Source organism: Cyprinodon variegatus, unplaced genomic scaffold, assembly GCF_000732505.1.
Source record: "Cyprinodon variegatus isolate N-32 unplaced genomic scaffold, C_variegatus-1.0 Scaffold217, whole genome shotgun sequence".
Taxonomy (NCBI): Eukaryota; Metazoa; Chordata; class Actinopteri; order Cyprinodontiformes; family Cyprinodontidae; genus Cyprinodon; species Cyprinodon variegatus.
This window is the reverse complement of record NW_015150670.1, coordinates 287,538-306,630: the sequence shown is the minus strand read 5'-3', so window position 1 is coordinate 306,630 and position 19,093 is coordinate 287,538. Positions and strand designations below refer to the sequence as shown.

The 19,093-nt window shown below is 37.2% G+C and overlaps 1 protein-coding gene across 3 annotated transcripts; it reads right to left on the bottom strand.

The window, feature by feature from the left end:
* Positions 1 to 4,469: 4,469 nt before the first annotated feature.
* On the bottom strand, positions 4,470 to 18,393 carry flad1 (flavin adenine dinucleotide synthetase 1). 3 transcript variants are annotated; one of them, XM_015380521.1, is made up of 11 exons: positions 18,083 to 18,393; positions 15,545 to 15,570; positions 14,618 to 14,786; positions 13,823 to 14,200; positions 13,081 to 13,194; positions 12,727 to 12,994; positions 11,852 to 11,999; positions 11,470 to 11,568; positions 9,283 to 9,472; positions 4,894 to 4,967; positions 4,470 to 4,801 (listed from the first exon to the last, which is right to left on the bottom strand). In XM_015380521.1, the coding sequence occupies exons 3-11, from the start codon at positions 14,711 to 14,713 to the stop codon at positions 4,666 to 4,668; spliced, it is 1,503 nt and encodes a 500-aa protein (XP_015236007.1). In that variant the 5' UTR covers positions 14,714 to 14,786; positions 15,545 to 15,570; positions 18,083 to 18,393; the 3' UTR covers positions 4,470 to 4,665. The 3 variants fall into 3 exon arrangements, with proteins under 3 accessions (XP_015236007.1, XP_015236006.1, XP_015236008.1); XM_015380520.1 differs by having other exon boundaries at positions 15,464 to 15,570; positions 18,083 to 18,391; XM_015380522.1 differs by lacking the exon at positions 15,545 to 15,570.
* Between the last annotated feature and the right edge of the window lie 700 nt (positions 18,394 to 19,093).

Sequence of the window (19,093 nt, the reverse complement as noted above, 5' to 3'; positions counted from 1 at the left end):
ACCTTAAGTGGCTGCTTTTACCACATACCCACCTGCCGACCTAAAGCCTCTCTTTGGAGAACCAATTAGATTACAAAATTCCCCTTTTATTCCATCTTCCTGTTTGTTTCTAATGTGGCTTTCACCATTTTTGGAATTTTGCATTCCTATTATTTACAAAAACAAGTTATTATAATCAAAACTGTTTTGTGCAATCAGAAGTGTAAAAAAAAATGACTGATGCTTTTTCTCCATGTCTTGCTTTTCCTTTCCTATGGATTTAGGTAGAGGTCCTTGCAAAAGTTTTCATACTTTCTTTTTTTTTTTCTCCAGTGGTGCTCCCCAGTGGCTAAAAGAATACCCTATAACTATGTCACTTATGGTCGAGTTTCTCAGTCCACAATCACGCGTATCTTTGGCGTCTCCCTCCAGCCACAACGCTGACCTAAATGAGTGGGTAATTATCAGGCTTCTACAACAATTGCTGGCATCATGAAGAGATATTTCAAACACCTGAAGAAGGTGTTCTGGGCCGGAGATACTCAGCAGGAAGGAAGATCAGGTTGCAGGACGTAAAGCAGGGTTCATCAGTTCCAAGCCTTATGATCTGGTTTCCTGTCTGTCTCCTTTTAAATGTGTCTCTGTTTCAACTCGCCTGAATCAAATGGCTGAATTACCTTCTCAGTGTGGAGTTAAGTCCTCCAGAGTCTGATTATTTGACTCAGAATTAGAGACATGTCTAAAAGATGTAGGACAGGTGCAGTCGAGGCCTTATATGGCTTCTTACTCAATGTGTGTCACAAAATCCACACCTGACATTAGCCTAAGATTATCACCACCATGAAACATGGTGGTGGCGGCATGGTTCTGTGGGGATGCTTTTCTGCAGTGGAACAGGAGAGCTGCTCGGAGCTGATGGGGACTCTTCATCTCCATATGTGCTAAGGTGGTATAGACATAACCTCCAAAATACTATCATTAGTAACATTGTATTTTTTTGCCATCGCTGATCTAAGTTTATGAGTTTTTTTTTTTACCCCAATAGGAAAAAATAGCTTCCAAAAGATTAATGTTAAAGGGTTTAAGCTCCACCCAGAAAAATGATGGTAATGGCAAGGATGTTTTTCCAGTACAATATGTATATTGTATATGAGTTTCAGTATGGTCCAGGTTTAGCTGAAGATGATTATTTTTTTAAACCACTGCTTAATGCTTGTCAAGCAGTTAATTAAACAGGACAATTAATGGACCTCAGGGGGTTTCAATGAGCAGTACAGCTAAACATCATCAGCAGGAAGAGACCATGAAACATGACTAACCGGCTTATTTATCTGACCTAAATTCCCCAAAACCTAAAAAAAACATATAACATGTAATTTATTTCCACAAAAAAATACGAGCTGCTGCATCTATATTCCAACATTAACTGATCTGAGCAAGAAGGCATTTTATTTCAAATATTTTAATATGAGATATTACTTGCTAACTCTATGGCTCTAATCATTACTTCATGGTACTTTTTGGGTCATAACTAAAATATATGAAAATACATTCTCTAACCTTATTTTTATACACTGCAAATAATTTAAATCCAAGTTACTTTTTCCTTAAATTAAGTGATTTTTTTCTTGAATTGAGCAGGTAAGTGAGACACTTTGCCAATAGAATAAGTAAGTTTACATTTAAAATAAGAAAACACTAATTCAGTGTCTTATTTTGAGTGAATATCTTATTTTAAGTCTAAACATACTCATTCCATTGGCAGATCATCTTATTTACCCACTCAAATTAAGGATAAAAACACTTTTTTTTAATAATCTTTTACTCATTTTATGATCGTTTTTCCAGTGTAAAAATAATGTCATTATTTATGGATATTTCTTTTTATTAAGAACATTATTAAGAATTATCTAAAAAATTAATGCTTTTTCTTGATGTGTCAATTTGTTTCTGCATTGGTCTGCTGCACAATGTTGCCTTATGCATATTGATACCAATTCTCCCTATCCTTTAAGCACATTCCCTATTTGCTTGTTTATGTCCTCATTCAGTGATTTGCTCTCAGGTGAATTTTGATTTTCTCTAATGAAAGAGGGCGTTTGAGGATGAGCAGATGATGGCCAGCTGTCGGGAACTGGGATGAGAGTTGAGGCTGCAGAGAGGAATGCAAGAAAACAGAAAGAAAAATACGAGGAATAGTATCTTTCTGATTTGACATTTTCAACAAAAACCTTTCAACCCTTTTAAAAGCTATAGTATGTTTGCTTTCTTTGTAGGTAACTGTGGGACTCAGTCATATAAATTGCATTTGATTTTGCACACCTTAAGAATATTAAGAATAAGCCCAATTTTCTAAAATCAATGACTAGACAGGGGAGTTTTCGGTTTCCACATTTCTCCAACATCCTTCCCTCATTTGAACCTTTACATGCTAAACTATCCTTTCATGTATCAAAACTCACTAGGAAGGCTCTCATATTCCACAAATGTCTTTCTGTAGAAATCTCATGCCATCTGCTAAATCAGCCAATTATGTACCAGGTGGCAGTAATGAAGCAGAAATCACCACATAATTTATATGGGGCTCGGCCACAGCAGAGACTTTACCATTTTAAAGGGATGTACAGCAGCAAAACGCTCACAAAGGAGGACAGAGGGTGTAATAATGCCTGATTTGGGCAGATAACGAGAATGAGGTGAGAATTCCCTCATGGAGACATGGTCCTGAAACAGGAAAAGCTAATTAAAGAGTGAAAGATAATGAAAATATGGTGAAATTCGTTACTTTTGCAGAAGGAAATCTTGTATTTACATGGAAAATAGGACTAGACAAGCCTTGTTTTTTTTGTGTGTGTGTGTGTTCTCTGTATTCCTCAGTGCAAAAAACAATCAAGACAGACTACTAATTATTTTTTTTCTAGGATTGTATGTATCTGATATCTTTAAAAAGAAAAAAATTATTTAAACATTATACATGCATGATAATAAAATGAAAGAAATGTGATCCATCCATCCAGTCCATATGCGTGTAACTTGATCTCGGTTCTGTGAAGGCCTCGGAGCATTACTGCAAGCAGCATCATAAAGACCAAGAAACAAACAGGCCATGCAAGTTGTGGAGATATTTAAAGTAGAGATTCTTTATAAAGTAATATGTAAGTATTCAACATCTGACAGAGAAATATTCAGTCCATCAAGAATAGGGTGGTACTCTGATCAGGGCAGAATAAAATTAAATAGTTTAGCGGTAGTTGCAAATGAATCTGTGTGCTGGAAAACTAACAGACATTATCCTGAAGACAGCATCCCCACAATGAAAGAAGGCAGTGGCAGCATCATGCTGTGGGTTGAGAGAACATTATGTATATTGTGCAGTACATATATTTTTTTTTTTTTTGCGTTTTAGTTAATTATTCATTTCTAAATATTTTTCAGCTCCTTAATTTTTGGGCATAATGACTTTTTTATTTCAAAATTTTTACAAAATAAACAAAAGGTAGCATTATTATTCAGTCAATAAATGCAAATGATGTAGTTAATCTTTTGCTGGTGTAAAGATATCTATTTGAAATGAGGGGAAAAAAAACTCTGTTTCAAAGCCGATGTACATTCATGTTTTAAAATGGCCTAGTTAAAGTAAAGACCGAATTACAATGAAGAAACTTTAAACTATTTTTCATACAATACCTTCATTTTCTAGTAAAATTTTCTACTCTATTCTAACCAAGTCTGCTTGGTGGAAGATATAACATCATTTTTCAGCCATACTTATCATTCCAGGCCCACCAAAGCCCCCTCATGACATTTGAGCTGTGCTTATCAAGCCCCTGTTTATTGCCTCTCATATTACTGTTATCAATAAATCAAGCAGACCCGTGAAGCCAGGACAGAAAAGTCAGAGGGGAAGAGGGGCCGACCTAAAAGTGGTAATTGCCGGTGTAACAGTGTGTGCAGCCCCGCGGTGGCCTCGTAAGCGACCCGCTTTATTAGATCGGCCGGTATCGATCGCCGCTGCGCCGCGTTGACTAATCTCCAGGCAGGGGAGGGAGAGAGAGAGGGGGGGGGGGATCGATGAGCCTGGATTCAATCATGTCTGGAAACAGAGAAGGTAATTTATTGTAATCACTGCTGGCTAAATTGGAAAACGTGAGAACAACGCGCCCTTGAGGTCCTTATAGAGAACTACAACCTTAGGAGGGAGGGGGGAAAGCGCAGCAGCTGGTCCGGTGAAATAAAACACAGATTACAGTGAGCCTGCTGGGTGACCTTCAGCTCTGCTGCACACACAGCGCCTTAAAAACCCGATTCTCCTCACCTTTTAACATTTCTTTCACAAATGCACTCTGATAACAGCTGTCTGTCTGAGCAGATTATTTGATTTAGAAACAAGACAGATGGATCAATGAATAAAACCACCCGAGGGGTGCTCTGGATATCCTGCAGCTCTGTGTGTGAAATATGACAAAAGGCCAAAAAACAAAAACACAACATAAGAACTGATGTTTTATTGAGCAGTATTGCAAACACATTACTGTAACATGCATACTTTTTCCATTCAGTCACAAAGACACCGTATGGGTTTTTTTCGGATAGGCAGAGAATCAAAAATGCTGTAATGAAATTAATGTGAATGCTAATCTGACATCTAAATAGTAAATAAAAACACACCTAAGAACAGGGACAACTTCAGGCACGGGAGTTTCGCTCCTCTTCTTCATTCTCTAGGAGGTAGGCTGGCTTATACCGCTTCACGCCTCTCTCATCCACCACCTGGAGGGCCTTGTTTCGGTAAGTGTTGTCCATACTGCCAAGTGATGTATACCTGCAGGTGGACAAACATGTTATGTTTTTTTGGGGGGGTATAAAAGCTGAAGGATCAAGAGGAACACAAGTAGATGTAGAGTGCATCCCTACCCTTTATCGTAGAGGATGCAGTAGGGCACATGTAATGTCCTCAAGAATGACCAGATGTCATGGTATGTCCAGTCCTAGAGGTTGAAGGAAAACATCTGATTTAACCAAATTAATACTGAATAAATCATACATATAGTTTTAATGCATGGTAAAGCATCTTTTTTTAATGTTTCAGTTATTGCAGTGATGATTATTCATGGCAATAGGTTGCATAGTTTGGGATTAAATTGTTTCATTTTGTTTTTTNTGCAGTGATGATTATTCATGGCAATAGGTTGCATAGTTTGGGATTAAATTGTTTCATTTTGTTTTTTTATGTCTTATCCCACACTTTTTTAGATTTAATAAGATAAGATAAGATAAGATAAGATAAGATAATCCTTTATTTGTCCCACAGTAGGGAAATTGCAGCGTTGCATCACAGTACAGTAGGAAAAAAGAAGAATACAAAGTATAAAAAATATTTAAAAATATATAAAAAAATATATATACATTAAGTATATACAGACAGACAATGCAACACTGGTATAAAGTGACAACAGTAAAGTTCTGTGCAAATGATTGATTGTATTAAATTATTGCAGATTAATTAGATTAAGTTCCATAGTTTATTTTGCTTTAAGCCCATTTTTAAAGTAGATTAAGCTGAGTTCAGAATTAATTTAAGACTAAATATTTTAAAAAATTCAAATACAAAAAAACTGAATGGATGTATTTTCTAGAAATTGTGATAGTATAAAAAAGTACATAACATAAAAAGACCCGGAAAATTCTTAAGTCAGAAAGCCAGATTGAAAACCTGTATATAGACATGTTTTTAAAGGATCCGGTTAAAATTTCATTTACTTGTTTAAATTTGTCGGACTTCAACAGGAACTGATTGCTTCATTTGTTAAATGCAAAAATCTTTCCATTCTCCAAATGATAAATATCAAGTGTGATCTGGATGGTGTGAAAGGACCGATGGTAAAGTTCAGAGGAGGAATATTGGCTTTGAGCTGCAAGTTTCTCCAGACCAAGTTAGCTCAGTACTTCATTAGTTTTTTTCAAAATTTTATTTTTATTACTCAAACTGCTTTGGGTTTTGTATTATATAAATGTTATTGATACTGTTTGATTAATCTTATCAGAATGAACCTTTATTTCTAATGCATTTTTTCATGCAATAATCTCCACAGCTTGCAGATTTTCTTAATGTGGTTCTGCTTAATAAAGACAGCCTATCCCTTCAGGTAAATACAGTAAATACATGCACTAACACCTATTCTGTGTTATATCATAGTGAGATATTTCATTTTGTTGGTGCTACACTGTATTTACTGCATCCTTTTCAAAAACCTAAGCTTTTAACAGACTCCGATTTCTAGATTTTGCATTTTTATGAAATTCTGGAAATTGTTTTCTAAGCTAAACCTTCCTTAGTTCAGTATTAACTGTATATTCCAGTATCCATTCAATAACAGTACTTCAGCTTTCTTCTAGTACAGGAAGTATGGAGAAGAGTTTTTTTAAGGCATCCAGATCATCTTGGGTCAGATTTATTTTTGACATCTATAACATCTACTGGTCATTAAAACTAGTTTATCCAACAGGAAATGAAGATTCTTTAAAGCAGTTTGTGATCTGTGGTTTTATTATGTTGTTTGTTAAAGTTAAAGGAGTACTTAATATTTAATTTCACACCTAAACAACATCCAGTTGAAGAAGCACAGGGTCATTTTAAACTCTTGTCATAAGAGGCTTGAGATGCCAGCGGAGAAGCTTCCCCTTTTCTATAGTTCAATTATGAATGAATTTGTTTAAAGATTTCTGTCAGTAATATACCTTATCTGCCCATACAAGAGACCAAAAATCATTTAATAATGATAAAGTAAATCCCCGTTCCAACCAAAAGCAAACAGGAAAAATGCCTCAAGGTAAGAAATAGCTCAATTAAATGAATAAACCTTTTCGTTTAAATGGATGCAAATTAAAGGCATTACTCTGCTAGTAGCTCTAACACAATCAACCCCACTGCTCTCTTTATTTCAGTCAATTTATGTTGCACTTAGACAGTGGAGATTAACAGCATTGCCATCACTAGTATCAGCGTTAACAGGGATAGATACACTTGCATCCATCAACTCCGTAGCAACATCTGAAGGTCTCCTCAGCTTAAGCTCCTGCATCAGTGAACACCCAAATTTGTTCTCCACGAAATTTTTAGGTTATTTTTGACAACACAGAAAAAGAAAAGTTCAAAGAATTTTGCATGAAAAAAGTGGTAATTTCCAGAAGCACCTAATTGGATGCTCAATAATTATTCACCCAGAGAGCCACTTTAATGACTAAAGCATTAAAATTAACTTAATGAGGGAAGAGAGCTCCTTCTTTCACTGCTGGAAAACATGGTCTTTTAAAAACATGGTCATATTGTTGTTACAGGATGTCATGTCAGAAAGATTTGCATGGGTTTGTCTATTTATGGCTTATATATATATATATATATATATATATATATATATATATATATATATATATATATATATATATATATATATATATATGTGTGTGTTTGATGGTTATGGCTTATAGATTGTCAGATCAGATTTCTAAAAAGAAAAACAAGATAATGACACACTTCTTAGAAAGTATGCTGAATTCTTTGTACTCCATACTCGGTCATGAATTCGGCGATCAGCCTGTGGTTCTGCTTAAGCTTTGATGGCAGCCTTCAGGTTGTCTGCATTGACCCTCATCTTCCTCTTGACAATAATCTTTAGTCCACTTCATGTGGAACTCCCCCAAATTATTGAGTAGATTTTGTTTGCCAAGACTGCAGTTATTCCTCTCACTGCTTCACCTTTTTATTCTACTAAACATTTTCCTTCTACTCATTTCACCACATGAAAATACATAGATACAGCACTGTGAGCACCCAGCTTCTTTACAAATAACTGTGTCTATCCCCCTTTAGAAGGTGTCAGTGACTGTCCGCTGTCACATATAGAGCCTTAGATGGCCAAACTCCGTCTTATATCAGAGATCTGATTGTTCCTTATGTCCCTAACAGAGCAATTCGTTCTCAGTCTACAGGTTTACTTTGTGCTTAGTGCTTCCTAGAATTTCTAAAAGTAGAATGGGAGGCAGATCTTTTAGTTATAAGGCTCCTCTCCTGTGGAACCAACTACCAGTTTTAGTCCATGAGGCAGACACCCTGTCTACTTTTAAGGCTAGGCTTAAAACTTTCCTTTTTTATAAAGTTCATAGTTAGAGTGGCTCAGGTTATCCTGAGCTATCTCTATAGTTATGATGCTATAGGCTTAGACTTCTGGAGGACATAGGGACCCCTATTTCATCATTCTGCTTCATTCTATCTCTATTCTCCCACTCTGCACAATCTGTTAGTTCAGTCTCTAATGTTATGCTCTCTCTGCTTTTTCTCATAGTAGCTTTGCCTCGTCTGTTCCTGTTTGGCTGTGACACCATCCTGGAGAGAAATATCAGCTGTGCTGCTGCCATCAACACCTTTGTTTATAGATGTTGGAGATCAGCCCGTTTTTTCAGTGTAGTCCTGTTTGTCTGACTGTGACTGGCTGGATGTGCTCTCTCCATCCTCTGACATGGAAGTTGGCTCAGGGTTCGTCTGCCTGGCTGTGTTTCCTGGACAGAGCTGCCTTTAACAGCTGCTTTTTGTATTTTTGCTTCTCTCTCCTTGAACCCCAGTTGGTCTCAGCAGATGGCCGCTCGCACTGAGCCTGGTTCTGTTGGAGGTTTCTTCCTGTTAAAAGGGAGTTTTTCCTCTCTACTGTTGCTACAAGCATGCTTAGTGTGAGGGATTGTTTTTGAGTCAATGAGTCGATGCAATCAACTGGTTTTCCTTAGATGGAAAACCTAGAATCAATTTGACTGTATGATCTAGTGAACTGTAAAGTGCCTTGAGATGACATATGCTGTGAATTGGTGCTGTATAAATAAACTGAACAGAATTGCTGTCCATCTATATTCAGCTGTCTTCCCTATGAATGTTATGCCTTCTTACCCAGACTGAGAAACCTTATAGACTGGACAATTGGGAAGCCTTTGCAGGTGTTTTTTTAGTTAATTAGCTGATTAGAGTGTCACACCATGAGTTGCAAATATTTAACATCTATACAACATTCCAATTTTCTAAGACAAATTTTAGGTTTTCATAGCCTAAAAGCCATAATCATCAAAACTATAAGAAACACATTTTTAAAGTATTTTTTATCTAGATGGAATGAACTGATATAACCTAATTATTTCATTTTCAACTCATTTACTGTATTTGTGTTATTTTTTATGTACCTGCACACAAAAAGACAGACCTCTAGTGAGTAGAAAACAAACATTTAAAACTCCAAACAACATGACATGAACATGTCATACCAGCAATGGATTGACTCTCATGTATTCCGGCCAGCCAGGATCTGTGGGGCACATAGGTGTCAGGGTGTGGGAATAGGGGTCAGTTCTCCTGGTTCCCATCAGGACGGCTTTCAGCCCGGGCTCCTTGTCGTGCAGCTCGTAAAGAGCCTGTCGAATGCTTCCCTCCACAGAGATTAACTCCAAGTCATATCTGGAAGAGACTGAAATGAATAAATGGACTAAAAGCACCAATGGGGTGAACTACACAGTACTTTACAAAAGGCTACAGATTATTAATTCTGTGTCATATTTCAACCACAAACTTTAATGCATTTTATTAGCTTTTTATGTGATGAACAAACAGAAAGTCAAGCATATTCCCGAAATTTTGAAGTTGTTTTTGTGAGGCTAAAAGAGGATCACTAGTTTGCTTCGTCCATTACATGTCCTCCTGAACACCTCTCATAGGTCAAGTATTCTGTATGCTAAAATGATTTATTGTTTTTGCCTCCGTCTGCCCCACCTGTTTATAGACACGTTGTGAGACTCCAAACCTGACTGTTGAGATTTCATTTTGCATTTCTCCCAAAGATGGCTGCTCAGTGCACCAGTGGGTAGAACTGCTGCCTTGCAGCAAGAAGGTTCCGGGTTTCTGCATGGAGTTTGCATGTTCTCCCTATGCATGCATGGGTTCTCTCTGAGTAGTCTGGCTTCCTCTCACAGTCCAACAACATGACTGTTAGGCAAAATGGCTTCTCTAAATTCTCCTTTGGTGTGAGTGTGTGTGTGTGAATGGTTTCTCTCCGTCTCGCCCTGTGATAGACTGGCGACCTGTTCAGGGTGTACCACGCCTCTCGCTCATTGACAACTGGAGATGGGCATCAGCACCCCTCGCGACCCCAGCAGGAATAAGCGTGGCGGAAAATGAATGCATTTCTCCCAAAACAGACGTGTTGTACTTTGTAACCACCTCTCTCTTCCAGTCAGACCCATGAAATTGCCGCTGAATCGCTGCGTAGCCAGACTGAAACAATTCTGTGGTCTATCTGGGTTGGAGCTATAGAAGACCTCTTGAAGAAAACCTGGTCTGGTGTGTTCATCCCTGTTCACTCTCAATGAGGCTAAATGCTTTTACCTCTGAGAAAATCATGTAAAGTGATGCTGTCCTGGCTCCATTGGTCATTTTAAGGAGTTGTCCAAGTCTTTATTGTCAGATGATGACCTGAAAGGGGCTCTCAGGGGCACAACTTCCAACTTTCTAAGGAGTATGCAGTCATATAACAATCACCCCAACCCCTTTTTTCATGTTTACATCTATTAATCTTATTCATTCATGTAGGGATTTTTATTACAGTTTCTATACACAACCTCTCTGTTCCACATTCTCCTCTCAGCTGATTGTCTAGGAAACAGCAAATAGGTGATCAGCAGGTTGTTATGACCTCACTAGTTGTTTATTTCTACCTAATGCCATCACTGGTCTCCTCTATAGCAAATGTCATCACCAATCCTCATTCAAAGCAACATTTAATAGTAATGAATACATTACACATTTTTCTAATGCACTTATTCAATAAAAATAATATTTAAAAATGAATTACTTGGTATTCAGTAGCTGCTCCTACACTTCCACCTAATATTAGACCAACCAGTTGCCTTACTCTCTGTCCTGATGTTTTCTTCTCTTCTTCTTGATCCTTACAGCCGAATGACATTCATTTTGTGTAAAAAACTTTAAAAAAAATACAGCAATGAAACCACAAATAAAAAATGATATCAGTTGCTAACTGGACGCTGATTTATCAGATACATCACAGCCGTCCTGTAGTGTTATATCTGAGTGAAGACATTTAAAATCCGATTCAGTGAGGTGCGTCTGTTACTGATCATATCACATGCAAAAAAACATCCCACACATCCACAAATTACCGACTAGATATGACTGTCCAACTGTAGCTTAGGCGCCCATGGTAGCCCAGCTTCCCAATGCGTCACTGGTTGCTATGTGTGAAATACTATTTCACCCAGCGGCTGTATATCACAGATTTATCTCAGTTTACATTAAACTGAGACAAAGAAAACTGAAGTTTGTTATTGTAACGTCACAAAATATGTAAAAACCCAGTGGATATGAGTTCTTCTGTAAATCTCCAAAATGGTACAAACGGAAAATAACCCCAGAGAGAAAAGACTAAACTGATGACTCACTTTTTTATTGTGTCTTGTAGGAATCTCTCCATTTCTGGGAATGGTGAGACGTTACGGATATAAAGAGCTTTAACCTTGCCTTTCCCATCTGGACACCGCCTGATAGTGGAGGGAAGAGAGAAATCGGACATCAAAGATCAACATCAGGAAGACAGCAGAAGATTAGATGAGACAATCTGTGAAGAATGCCTACAATAAAAAAAGATACTCAGTCAACAGATTTTCCACCTCGAAGCTAATCTAAGTCCATTTAATTCCTCCTTTAAATCTGGGTGAGAAATGTTTAACCCCCCTGTGGTATGATTTCTTTGCTGATTTTTATTGCCCCTCCTGTAGGTTATGTATCTTTCAATCTGTCCCTCCTCCCATCCTTTCCAGTTACCGTTTCAGGGTCGAGTAGTACAGATGGAGCAGAGCTGTGCAGTCTTTGCCTCCATTGAAGCCAACGCATACTTGCTCAGTTGAATACTGATCCAGCGCCGCCTCTATTGTTTTCAGTGCAAATTTCACTTTCTCACCCAAAGCTGTGCCTGTGAGAAAAAAACTCCACAGTGAGCTACTGCTTCATGATAACTGAAATTTAAAGTAGACTGGCAAAGTTTAAGTCATCCTTCGTTTCTGTTTCAACATTAACTGATGGAGGCTTAATCTATGTTACCGTTTGGTCTCATACTTTTGTTGTAATCCCAAGTTATTTCAACATTTATTATTATTTTTTAATGGCACTATTGGCTCGTTTTTTCAACAGCAGGCTGACAGGAAAGGGGGTATGAGAGGAGAGGGGGAGACATGCAGGAAAGGACCACAGGCCGGATTGGAAAACTGGTCGCCCGTGTCAAGGACTAAGGCCTCCATATATGGGTCGTGCGCACTAACCACTGTGCCACCTGCATGCCTTATTTCAACATTTTCACTCATCATGTTTTTGTTTGTTTTTTTATCTAGGGTATACCAGTTATTCCCCACTCTGCCAGAAGTTATTTATTAAAAAATGTTTCCCATGTTTTTGACTGGAGGTTTTTTTACTTTTTTTTTTTTTAAATCAAGCGTGCCTAGAATACTAATAATGCATTCACATCTATAGCAGTCCTCAAATGTAGGTTCTTTAGAAAGAAAAATGTAAAATAATTACAACATTAAAAGCTGATTTTGAACATAAGAGTAAATTAAATTATGTCAAAATACAAATGTGTTAAACATGTTTATAGTTTTGAAGCTGATTTTTTTTTTTTACAAATGTACTTCTGCAGGCCTCACCGCTGTTAGCCAGTTTGTACACCTCTGCAGGGGCAACAGACACTGGGTCTTTGACTAAGGAAACCACACTTCCTTTGGGCAGCTGATCCACCAGCTGATCCCGGGCTTTGTCCACCTCCTCCTGGCTGCTGGAGTCCAGCACCAGTCTGACTTTGCTGTAATTGCTCAACCAGTCGGGGTAAGAACCAAGAGCCACCCTTCGGCCCCAACTGGCCTGCAGTTTGGTGAGCACAGGCGCAATCTCTGTTTCCTCTGCATCTACAAACACCTGGAAGAAACATATCGATTCAGTAAAGCCGCAGTTAAAACAAGGGGGGGGGGGGGGGGTCAACAACAGCCATGGGGCAATGTTACCTCACGAGAATGAAATGTGGTTCCTGAACTAGCAAAGACGTGCTCCAGCCCAGTGAAGGCCATTTCCATGAACGACGGGGTCCCAGGAAACACATACACATTATGGACGCTGACCTGTAAAAAGGTGGCCAAGATGTAAGTGATGATACGAGAAACAATGGCTAAGACGTGAGTCAACATGGGCAAGTTAAACCAAATATATGATCCGTTATAATTATAATAAGTTGGCATGTCTGTAAAATTGTATATAAATGTATAATAACAGCCACAAACCTACTCTGTACATTTGGTGTAAAACAGAGGGTGAGTGTGTAGTAAAATGCACTTATTAGACATTGCAATGTTTGGTGGAGAAGGTGTCATGCTGTGGGCTTGGTTCTTGGCTTTTCTAAGAACTTAGGAACAGGTTAGCAGGCATGGCACTGGGAAGCATTGCCTCCAAATCAGGTGGAATAATGATTGGGTCTTACACCAGGATAGTGATCAAAAACAGGGCAATGTATGGGGTAAAGGAGAGTATGAGAAAGGAACTGGGACTAAAAGATCTATAGACACTGCAAAGAGGGGAGATCAAGGATCCCTTCTTCTGTATTCTCCATTTGTGTTCTATTATTATTATTACAAACGGCTAAGTGGTCATCTACTGGGGTGATGATGGAGGAGGCAGTTTTAATCGTTTAAAGGTCTTTTCTCTTGATTTCATTTTCACAGTATTATTCTTCTTAATCCTGAGTTCACTCACCACTGGATAGCGCTGCCGTTTACCAGTCTGAGGATCAGTCCCGTAGTTAAGTTTGGCTGAACGAGGCACCATGGCTAATTTCATGGCTGGGCTGTCTTTGTCCGTCACCCCGAAGAATTCTTCAACCAGCTTGGCCAGCTCAGGATGGGGATAAACCTCCTCTTGAAACGCCGCAGCAATGCTCTCCAGGGTTATATCGTCATGAGTGGGGCCCACGCCACCTGACGTTATCAGGTGGGTATACTGGGAGGAGAGGACGACCACCTCCTTGGCTATGACCTCGTGTACATCTGGTATAACCGTTATACGCTGCACAGACACTCCGAGCCTTCTGAGAGCTCGTGTTAGGAAGGTGCTGTTGGTGTCCACAGTGTGACCCTGAAACAGATGCAAAACTCAGTCTACAATACAACTAAGACAACAAATTCAAGGACATCATCTTCTTCTTCTACAAAGAAAAACAAAAAAAGTCCTGTCTGATGAAATCCAAGGACCAAATAGGTCTAGACTGGAGAGTCAACCCTGACATTGACTAAATCAAAGTCCTCATGTTTAAATCATGACTGTTCCAAGTCACTAAGTCTTGGTGGGCATGTCATCCTAAGATGAAGCATCACTCGCTCATCAAACAAGTTTCACAAGGTTTTTCTTCAAGTTATGACAAGCCACTCCAACGGAGCAGAAGCTGACTGTGTATATGTTTAGAATACTGACTACATCAAAGCCTATAGATTTGTGCAGAGAAAACATCCAAAGAGTGTCAGTGTCAGTCATGTAGATCTGACAAGGAATTACCTTGAGTATTTCGTCTCCTATGATGAGAATGGCGGCGGTGGGAGTGTCGCCACTGACGGCCGAGGACGGACTGGAGCCCTGATTGTTAGTAGACATGGTTGCTTTACTGAGCTGTGCTGCCAGTCTCCTTACACGCACCGCTGCTCTGCTCAGACCGGGTAGTGAAAAGCTAAGAACAACAGGACAGAACTCAGTGCATCGTTTTAGAATATCAGCATTAAATGAACTCAAAATCTGGTCAGATCAAATAAGAATATTAGAAAACAAAACACAGTGAACAGTTCCATCCAAAGGTCTTTTACCTATTGATTGCTTTATAACCACAAGCTTTAAATTGTGAATTTTGCTTCTTTAACAATTAAAGTATCAGAAAAATAAGATAAGCAACATAATACAGTGCCCTTTACGTTGATAGGCCTCAATAACGTCCAATAAAAGAAAACTATTTGCTTTTAGAAGTCACATGCTGATAAACAGTGTTAACCTTTGTGTAATTTAATTTTAGCATTAATCCAGCTCTCCCATTAGGAAACAGGTGAGCTTCATGGTGTTTGCAGAACAAACACCATAAAGACAACAAACAGCCAGGTCAGTTGCAAAGTTGCTAAGATATACAGCTCAGACAGGAGAATCTGTCCACTCCGCAGCTATGAGGCTCCACAAACCTGCTCTTTATGGGCAAATAGCAAGTACCCGATTGGAAGATGAAGGGAGATCAAATTTAAAGAGGTTTAAGGTGGTACGCATACTTTTGTGTAGCACTGGGTTTTACTGCTCTTCCATTATAATCAACAATCTTTTCCATGATCACAAGATGACCCCATGTGGACAGAAAATGATGCTTACATTAACATGGATCCACATGGAGCATCTGAATTTATTCCAATGAAGCTTAGGCCCCCTTGTTCTTCATAATTGGTCACCTACCACAGAGTATCTTGAACCAAAGACAACTGAAAGGAGAGGAGAGAGAAAAGAGTAAGAATATCATGGTTAAAGGAGGCATATGAGCCACACAGTGTAAATGCTAGATAGCTCAATCAGAGCTTGGAGATCACTTGGATAATCAAAAAGTAGTCTCTCAAAGAAGAACTACTTGAAGTGGTTAAATGAATGAGAAAGGACATATCTAAATAAAGTTTTTAATCTAATGAATAATTATATAGTTTTATGAGGCTATTTTGTTTTATTACATTAGTATACCAAAATGTATTACTCTGTTGTAATTTTTAGTTGTTTACAGGCAGTTGTTTACATAAAAGGGTACTGAGTTGGAGTCTAGCTTTTAATCTGTTACTCATTGGTTATTATAAGGGATGGACAATTAATCAGTTAAAAAAAAAGAGATTAATTACATTTTGTTTTGTTTATGAAGATTTAATATTTTAAGAAAAGCTGCATTTTTTCCCCAACAATCCACTCCTTGGGCTTCCGTAGCTCAGAGTGACATCAGTTATCACTTTTTGTTCATAGATGTAAGTTCATAACTGATTCACTATTTCTTGGCAAGAGTTGCAAACATTTAGGGTGTTATGTTATTTTCTTATGAAACATGATTATTCCTGGCTGTTTATGTTAAGGTAAATTCCCAGAGGGGTTGACTAAAATCAAAGCTAGTTTTTATAGGCAATATATGTCATTTTACTATAAAATTTGAGAGAAAAACAAGAAAATGTTTATTTGGAGTTGGGATTTTACATTTTACATACAAGATTACTTGATGTATAAAGATATTTCTGTCAAGTCCTATCATATTTTTACTTGAAAACCTACACAGAATTTGACAGTAAACAAAAAAATAAAGACATTGGTTTGGAATTGACTGCAAAACAATGTTACAAAATTCGTAAGGTTTGTAGCAGAAGGCCCTGAACAAAGATAATCTTTAGGTAATGCAACTAAGGATGTCAGAGTGATGTTACAGTTACAGGTATTCCACTAAAATATTTTTTCTACTCTATTCAAATTGTTTTAATTTGTTTTATTCAGTATTTTCTAATGTAGATATTATTCACTTTTTTGAGAAATTTCTCATGAGTTCAATAATGATCTAAATAGATCAACCGCTTGACTTAAAAACTAAAAAAACTCCTACAAAACAGGGGGGGGGAATATAGTCACTCCTAATATCCCTAAAGACAACCACCGAGCAGTTGCCTTCGTCAGTACTTAGCAGAGATTTTCAATTTCAATGTAGACACTTCTAATCTCTTAAAACTTTCTACTTTCAGTTAAGAAAAAATGTGAAACGGAAATCTGCTGTTTTATATTTGGTTTTTCCATTTTTGAGTCACGTGAAAATATGTTTTTATGTTTCCCATTTAGTTTGATCATGTATATGTGAAAAGTGCCTAACAAATAAAACTTTTCATTACATTGTGTATGCGGCTATGACTCTACTTATCAATATAGTTTTAATAAGATAACGGTTTAGCATTTTAGAAAACAATACTGCAACATGTCAGATCTTGACCCATTCTGAATTAAACGTTTTAAAGATTAGACTTTTTTTTAAATGCAGCCTTGAAAACAGTAATAAATACATAAAAAAAATAGTAATATAAACATATGACTGTATATTTACAGTTAATTTAGTCTTATTGACCATGATTATTGGACTGGCTGAGAGTTAAAGTAGTTTTATATATTAATAGCTGCATATTATGCCCTTTCATGACAAATTTTTATTTGTTCTGCTAAAATAACACTGAAAAAACAGAAATTCTGTTTAGTTACTGGGAAAGGAAAAAAACACAACCTGATATAAAATAATTAATACAACAAAAAAATACTGTGAGTAAAGATATGAGTAAGATATGAATAACCCTTAAGTAAAAAAAAATATATATATATATATATATATATTTATTAGGAACTTTATAAACAAAAATATGCTGTCTGAGAATGATTTTTCTTTCAGAAAGCGCTGACCTATTTTATCATATTCATAATTTGTACTTAAAAGCTACCATACAGAATGGTGAATACAAGCTACTTGAGGGTATTGCAGGAATCCCGGGATGTTAGCCTGCTGAGCTAAATGATAAGATGTAAGACCTTTATCCTAAATAATGAAGTTATGTTGCAATAACTTAAACCAGCCTTTATAATGTGAAACCACGTTCGAAGAACGTGTGTATTTGCTGTATTACAGAATGCTATCATATAACTGTGCTTAAACACTCTGTTAAACCACAAACTACCAGATAGTCCATATCAAGCAGGTCATATTTTAACAACAAATCGTGGCTATCTTACACAAGCTGTTAAATGAATACTTCATCTGTGAGCAGCGCCCACATTAATCTGTAAGTACGCTAACATGCTGATTAAAAACAGATCAAATACCTTTCGTTTAACGTCCCTTTACATCGTATAGTTCATTCTAGTGGAGAGCTCATTCCAATATAGCTATGATTTAATAACTAAACTACTTAATTAACACAGAAAACCAAAGGAACTTACTTCTCATATGTCCTCCTTACGTATCTCTACAGTTGTGACGGCAGAGCGTTAAAAAAGCGACCAATCAGGACGAAGGAAGCGTCACTTAACAACCTATCATGTTTATGGTGCTCGGTGTTTGCTGTTAGCATTTGCATGTACACGGAAACTGTTGCTTTGTAATAACTATTACAGCGTTAGTATTCTAAATACATATTGTTGGAAGGAAAACAGTGAAAATGTGGATATTATAGCTCATTGAGTGTGCATTTAGCCTCGAATGATGCAGGTGAGGGGATGCTATAAATTGTTGGAGTTGCTAGAAGAGATGCTAGGCATACATGCTAGGTACCCTTTTCTTCTTCTTACGCTGTATAGCTAACCTCTTTACGGTGTACGCCCCTAGTGGCGAGGCGTCCTCACTATTTAATTTCATCAAAAGTCCCATTCTATAGACTATTTCATCCTACTGCTCTCAAATTCGTCGTGCAATTTTTCTCATCTTGAAGTCAAGAGAGAATATTTCAAACTTTCGAATTAATTATGTATACTTTAAAAGGGAGCAGTTCATTTAAGATTCCGTTTTATAAAAGAAAGAAGCCGAGTAAAATGCAGAAACACTCCAAGTATTTCGATTTTTTTTTGTTTTGTTTTGTTTTTCTGATGAAAAAAAAACCCTAGATATTTTCATTTTTTAACTTCCTCCACCTTTTCACTACTTTCCTCTAACACGTGGATTTAGTGCAATCATTCACATCAGAACATTTAGGGAAACGACTGTATTCTTTATACTGTATAGTATTATTTTTTTTCAAGTTTTGCATTTATGTAAATATGCGGTATGATAATTTAATCAAAACTCAAATTTTATAACTTAATTAATAAAAATGTTTAGCAAATCATTAAACATATTAAAAATCGACTTTAAATGTTTTCCTTCAATTTTTTGATGAAAATAAATTCAGGAACTGTTTCAAACCAAATGCATAATCTAGAACAAGAAAGTAGAGAAGATAAAGTTAGGAAATTAAA

What these genes read in the sequence shown, in the direction of transcription:
- flad1 (XM_015380520.1), bottom strand. An exon ending in AACGGCAGCGCTATCCAGTG is followed by an intron (nt 13,195 to 13,822) that starts GTGAGTGAACTC and finishes ACCTTTTTACAG; the next exon opens with GTCAGCGTCCATAATGTGTA. An exon ending in TACTACTCGACCCTGAAACG is followed by an intron (nt 11,569 to 11,851) that starts GTAACTGGAAAG and finishes CTCCACTATCAG; the next exon opens with GCGGTGTCCAGATGGGAAAG.